At 39.3% G+C, this 7,092-nt stretch overlaps 1 protein-coding gene across 1 annotated transcript in view; it reads left to right on the forward strand.

Moving 5' to 3' along the window:
* The window catches only part of LOC107595091 (immunoglobulin superfamily DCC subclass member 3-like), a 16,513-nt gene extending 9,650 nt beyond the window's left edge, over positions 1-6,863 (forward strand). Inside the window, exons 3-9 of the mRNA XM_016285404.1 lie at positions 2,097-2,344; positions 3,569-3,733; positions 4,015-4,203; positions 4,711-4,815; positions 4,912-5,047; positions 5,208-5,448; positions 5,712-6,863. Coding sequence (XP_016140890.1) covers positions 2,097-2,344; positions 3,569-3,733; positions 4,015-4,203; positions 4,711-4,815; positions 4,912-5,047; positions 5,208-5,448; positions 5,712-5,834 — 1,207 coding nt within the window. The 3' untranslated portion in view covers positions 5,835-6,863. The remainder of the gene's footprint in view (positions 1-2,096; positions 2,345-3,568; positions 3,734-4,014; positions 4,204-4,710; positions 4,816-4,911; positions 5,048-5,207; positions 5,449-5,711) is intronic.
* Positions 6,864-7,092: the final 229 nt, after the last annotated feature.

A 7,092-nucleotide genomic window follows, 5' to 3' on the forward strand; every position in this document is an offset into this window, starting at 1 on the left:
GGTTGCCGCAAGCCCACCCGCCGCGCCGTTCTTTAGCCCACTGGGCGCCGCTCACTCTAGCCAGCCACCGTTAACTCTAGCCCCCGGCCTCTGCTCACTCTAGGCCAATCTTTTGAAAGAACTATGTGGACAGAACAGTACACTAATTTCTTCCCTCTTTTTGCCCCTTTCTAAACTCCATTATTGGTCATTACCCTCTCTCCAACCCATGCAAAATGGAGCGAGCTCTGGCCTTGACCTCTGCCCTCTCCTGCAATCAGTCATTTCCACCAGGCTTTCACTGAGTGGCGAGACCGCTAAGCTCCCCTGCTTCATATGCCTCTACCCTACCTAACACTCCCCTTTCCCACCCCCTTCTCGTCTTTCCATCTCTCTCTCTCTCCTCTAGACGACTGTGAATAAGGGTGACCCCCCCCCATTCAAGAGGCACTGCTCTGTGACGACTGTGCAAACATGCTCTCAGTGCGCTTGAATAGCAGCCCTCCTGTCTCAGGATGATCTCTTGTCAATCTGAGGAGAAGCTGGAATGTATAGACAGATAGAGAGGGTGCAGTTGGTCCCAGCACACTGTGTGTGCTTTTCCTCTTCAAACGTCAGTATTCTGAACAACAATAAAGCACTTTTGTAGTAAGCAGATAGGCCTAAGTTGCAAATCGGAATGCACAATGTTTTTCAAATTTATTGGTATCAGCCAGTATTGAATATTTAATTCTGCATGCTCATTTGCTCTATTTTTGCATTTTAAAATACCTTTGCCATCATTTAATGCTCACATAAAGTAAATCTTTAAAAGCACTAATAATTGAATAATACTGTTAATTGTAATCTTTTGTATTAAACTGATTGTCCATTATTTCATACTGTACATTATAATGTTGCAATTCCTAAATTCAGATTGACCCTATTTGCTTTCAAAATGTGCTTACATTTGTGTGGGCCTCAGGAAACTTCCAAAGTGACTTTAAGTGATTTAAAATAAGACAGAAAAAGCATTAAAATGAGCTATTAAATAAACAAGCATTAATAATTCACCCCCTCAACAACTGTTCTTTGAAGGACTACGGTTCCCATTGTCCTAAAAAATCAACGGCTCCAGAGCGGATGAATCTAATGTTCTGAAGGGTATGTGTGGCAGTCAGTCACCGCACCGGTGTGAATATTTACTGTACTTTGCGATCACAGATTCTAGCCTATGTCTTTTCAGATGAATCCAGTCGGAGTTATATTAAAAATTGTCTTTGATCTTTCAAGCTGTTTCATTTCAGTCAGCGGGTGTTGCATTGCTTCAGACCTGAAATAAAAAGCGGAAATGATCAATTTAATTATTCTAGCTGCTGTAAGAAAAGGCAATAAACGATCTGCCACCTGCAGGATCCTCACATGTGATAGCCTATTAGCCGGGACAACTTCTTTATGTTTACAGACGTGATGTAATGACACAGTGCCATGCTCGAATTTCCCGTGAAAACCTACCCGTACCTCTCAAATTAGAAAACATTATTATAAGCTAACCGTTGTGAATCGGGCTAAAGTAAGGCGATGGTTTTGAACACTGGCTGGTTATGTACTTGCTCAAATATTGATTTCAGATCACTTTTAACCAAAAAAAATTATGGATTGCAGCTTTAACTACTTTGTCTAAATTAATAAACAATAATCAATTAATACAAATTATTAATTAATTAATCATTATTTATAAATGATAATAATAATTAATAAAATTATATAGTAAAATATTTTGGTGTATACTTTTTTTTCCTAAAAACTTTAAAATATTTTAGTGTATATAATTGTCTAAATATAATAAAACACTTAAATCTAAATTATTTTAATGTATACCACTAGTGTATAGTGTAAACTAAAATGTTTTAGTGTATAACATTTTAAATGATAAAAGTGCGTCACAATATTAAAATGGATATTCATTTTGAGATTTGCTCAATTGTATTGAACAGTGCTATTAAACTATTAGTGTTTTTAAAAGTTAACTTTATGTGAGTGTTAGATGATGATAAAAGTGATCTAAATGTAAAAAATGGGGGAAATAAGCATGTACAATTAATATCAGCTGATATCTCTCTCTTCTCTTCTCCTAGTACTCTGACCATCTCTGGAGTAACCCAGGATGATGAGGCCATATATCAGTGCATTGCAGAGAACAGTGCTGGCTCCACACAGTCCAGTGCCCGTCTGACCGTGCTGTGGGCTGACGGCTTGCCGGGTGTGCCCACAGGGGTACGTGCAGAAGTCCTTTCTCCAACCTCCATTCAGGTGTCCTGGAACGAGCCCACCCAAAACACTCAGGACATAATTGGATATGTGCTGCATATCCGCAAGACTGCTGGTAGGACAACTGCTTATGAACCTAATCACACACATCAAATAAAATCAAATCAAAATCAGCTCTACTTCAGCATTGAATATAAAACACTCCTCAGTAAATCAATACTTTATTTAATTTTAAGTGTAAATGTAGATTTCCACAAACGTTATGGAATTCATATTTTATTCAATCTTCACTCCGGGCTCTCTCATTATGGAAATCATTGAGATTTAGAATCAATAGCAAATCACTGCTTTTTTCAGCTGTGGTGGAAATTTAAATCTATACAGCTTGACAGAAAGAGACACGTTTATGTATGCCGTTATAATGGAGCTAAAGCTGTTTTTTGCATAGTCAGGCAACAGTCTTCATCTCTCTGTCAGAGTATACATGACACAATGTGCAATGTAATAGTTAAGGATGAAATGCATGTCACGCATCGCCCCTGTCTTTCAGAGCGAGAGCACAAGGTCTGATTAACAGCTGAGCTACAATGGCATTATCTATGTTTGTTAGTCCGAATTCACAAAACCCTGAAGTAAATATGTGACATTTTAAAAGACAAATTGCTGTTTTAGTCCAAATAAAATCAAACATCTAAACATACTTGGTGGCAAAGATAAGGGAGAAGCCCGAAGCCTTTTCCTGAAAGCTCAGCATGAGGATGGATGTATATTCAGATATCAGTCCCTCTCTCCTGTGCAGCTTTAAAATTGCATGTTGATGTTTTTCTATGCTAGAGCAAATACATCTGAACAGCTTATCTAAGACCTATACTGAAGTGCTCTTAAGTGTCCTCTGCTGCGCTTATTCTTTTCTCTCTCACACTCTTACTGTGGTGTTAGTATGACTATTAGCCACTGCAATTTCGATTTCTGATCTGTCTGTCGCATCTCTCATCAGCTGGAAGCCTCACTGCCCTACAGCGCTATGAGATATGTTTTGGATTCTGAGCTATTTATAATGTATATGATCACTTACAGCAATTTGGCATGAATAAATAATGAGGAAATATAACATTTACTGCAGCCATAAATGTGACTAAGAGAGTTGTCGACATTAAGAGTTGGGCAATTGTTGTGGTTAATCCTTAATATCCATATGGCTCTCACGCCAATGCTTTCGCTCTCCTGCTCCATATTTCTCCATTTGTTCATCTCTCTCATACCATTTTTTGGTGTTTAATGATGGGCTCTCATGGTCTCTCTCTCTTTCCTTCTTTCAACCTTCACACTTTACTCTCAGACCCAGTGGAGATGGAGTACCAGGAGGCTGTGAGTAAAATGACCCTGCAGCAGGTAATCGGAGATCTGGAGCCTTCCACCCGCTACAGCTTCTATGTGAAGGCTTACACATCCCGCGGAGCCAGCAAGGCCTCTGAGACGGCTGTGGAGAGCACTCTGGGAGAAGGTATAAAACATATTTCAACAATCATGCAAACACAAGCTTCTTTTATTGCATAATTGTATAATTCCCAGTTATTTTCAGTTGTTTATTGTGCTGGCAGTAATCAACTAAAAACACATTCTCCCTCTTGAAACTTCTTAACAATGAAGCATTTCCCTCAGAGGTGTTTTTGACACAGCATAGTCTTTCATTCAAGGTCATCAGGGTAAAGTTCCCACCTGTTGTATTTTCTCTTGCTGATGAAATGCATTACACCTGAACCTTTGTGTTTGCATTGCCTACAGTCCCTGCACCACCAGCCTTGTTCACGAAGGTGATTAATTCGACAGTGGTGCAGGCCACATGGGAGCCTTCCACTAAGATGGGCCAGCAGGAAGGATTCAATCTCTACTACCGTAAGGTTCCCGTCCCCATCTTCACAGGACCCCTTACCTTCCCACGTAATGTGACCCAGTACAACATCACTCAGCTGGGTGAGTCTGGACATAGTGGGCTTTATTCATAAAAAATATGAGCAGAATGAATTTCTGTGTAAAATAACACATTTAAAAATTCTTATGCATTCTCATGTTCTTTTGTATTTTTGTTGCATTCAGTGCAATGGGACAGTTAATGAATTCTATTTACATATCATTTATTAAATTTTCTGCTTGTCTTTTCAAGACCCATTATTAATTTATTATTATTGTTGTTGTTGCTTATGCTGCTGTTTAACATTTAGCCTGCATGATATAGGCCAATTAATGCATATGTTTATTTAAAAAAAAAATCATGATGTCAGTTGTTGTTGTTTGTTAACAGTTGTTATTTTTATTATACATTTAGACTATAACACTAACAGTAATAATATAACTAATAATAATAAACATTTATCCTGTGTTTTGCTTTATAGCCAAGTTAACAATAAAAACTATATCATAACATCATTTTGATTAGATATTTTTTTGTGAATTCACTTCTTTTAACACCTCTTTTGGCAGATGCCTCTTTTGTGTATGAAATTAAGATTCTGGCTTTTAACCAGCATGGAGAGGGCAATGCCACTCTGCGCTTTGTGTCACTCAAGGAGGCAGTGGAGAAATCAGGTGCCTGATGCAACACACTGGTTCACTCCCACAATTGCAAGCATAATACCTCACTCACACTGACTGTGCATATGTGTGTGTGTTCTGTTCCTGCAGTGCTAAATACCCCTTGCGACTGTGTAAAAGATGAACAGAATAAAAGCTCCACCACAGGCATCATCATTGGCATCCATATTGGAGTCACTTGCGTCATTTTCTGTGTCCTTTTCCTCATGTTCAGCTACAGGGGAAGGTAAGGAATCAATGCTTCCTATGTGTGCTGGTATCTTTTTATAGTGCATTTATAATGCATTCACAGTGGGCATGGGCTTCACACGACAAAAAAGCCTTATTTTAAATAAAGGTCAACATGTTTTATAACATGAGTTAAATAAATAGTTTTTTACTTGCAGGTTGATGATGTGTAAAACCGTGCAGGCCACCCGACAGGCGGGCCGTAATCTAGCAGCTGGAGTCGTGCTCGAATCCTCCTCTTCCTCACAGGGGGCTCTGGGCCTCACCGGCCCCCACAGGTTCAGCTCAGACAGAAATGGAGAAACCCACACTGCAAAGAGCTGCACTGACTCTAATGAGATGGAGAGACTCTTCTCAGGACCATCCCACTTCTCCCATCCACCTGACACCACCCACATAGTAAGCCTTGAGGAAATGCATTCATTTATAGACATGTGGATTGCATTGTTATGGGCCTTCTCAGAGAACAACTTATGAGTGCATATAAAATTGAGATGGCAAGAGATGCATTTGCCTGAGTGTACTGAAAGGGATCAAAGCAAAACCATAACCCTATGAGCTCTGATGAGATTCCTTGACCTCACAATAACTGAAAGGTACTATAGTGTTTGGTAATGTTTACCATGATTTTTTACCATGTATTTGTGTGTGTTTATTTTCAGAATGCGAGCTCTTCGGTCTCTTGTCCATTGAATGAAACCCAGATGTCCACACTTCCCCTTGATGACTTCAGCCTGATGGAGGAGTGTGAGGTGCAGTTCCGGCAGCATCCAGCAGAGGGCTAACAGGATGAAGACTGATGAAGAAATGAAGGCCAAGAATATCCACTACTCAGACTCCTGTCAAACTCAGGTCAACTGAAGTATTCATCTTTTTCAGTTCTGTTTTTATCGTGCAAAGAATATATTATTCGTAAGTTAATTTCCCTTTGTGGGAATCACTGGACTGTAATGCCGAGGGTCCCTCTGGCCTCATGGTAGGTGAGGTTCTGTGATGGACATCTATTATTTCTCATTGGTAGGTGAACAAATACACTCTTGCAGTTACAGCTGGCAGCACACATTGAAAGTCTCCAGTCACTAGTATCTATAATTGATTTTATTTGGCTTCTTCTGCACAACAGAGAAGTATATTTCCTACTAAAACATATTAGCTCTATTTTTCAACTTGCTGTCTCCTCTTAACCTACCAATGATTTCACAAGCCCATCCATCAGAGACCAAGACCTTCTTCCAGGGATTTCAAATTATTCTCAGGACTTTTTTGTTCACTGATATCAATGTTTTTTTAGTAGGTCTCAGCCTTCATAAAGACTTTAGACTCAGCTATGTGAACCTTAGAATTTGCAACAAAAAACCTACCTCAGCAGGAATGAATGTCTTGTAGGAAGTCTTTGAGATCTGCATCTTGCTGTCTGTTCTGTTTTTATACTCATCAATCGTTCAGTCAAAAGAGAAAAAGGTGCTTCTCTACCTCAGATTTCAAGGACTGCCGCTCCCCTGCTCGCTGAAGCAAAACAAAAAAAATATCCAACATATAGCACTTCCAAATGTTGAAGTCAATGTTCTACCTCAAAATAACGATGTTGTTATTGTCGTTGTGGTTCTTATCTCATATTGAAACATAGCCTCTGTTTGTGAGATCCTGGCTTCACTATGTCAATGAATTGCTGTGTTTTGATATGTCAGTACCTCATGCCAGTTGACAGATGACATTGTTCTATGAATTCTGCTTGTAAAGATGTTTTGATTGTGTCCTTGTATTCATGTAGAATTTTTTTGGTTTTATGTTTCCTGATCAGAGTATTGGAGTATTTTTATTTTAATCGTAGTCGACGCAGTAAAATGGGAAGACTTTTTAATAGGGATGCACCGATACTGAGCTCTTGTACTCGTACTCGTTAAAAAGCCCCGATACCAAACGCCGATACCACACAGCACGCGATAAGTGCCTTATTCAGACAAAGAAACACCGACAACAGAACAACAGACAGCAGAATGGTTATTAGAGATTAAGGATGTCTACAAAGTATATGTATGCAAT

The sequence above is a fragment of the Sinocyclocheilus grahami genome, unplaced genomic scaffold (assembly GCF_001515645.1).
Source record: "Sinocyclocheilus grahami isolate Dianchi unplaced genomic scaffold, SAMN03320097.WGS_v1.1 scaffold196.1, whole genome shotgun sequence".
NCBI lineage: Eukaryota > Metazoa > Chordata > Actinopteri > Cypriniformes > Cyprinidae > Sinocyclocheilus > Sinocyclocheilus grahami.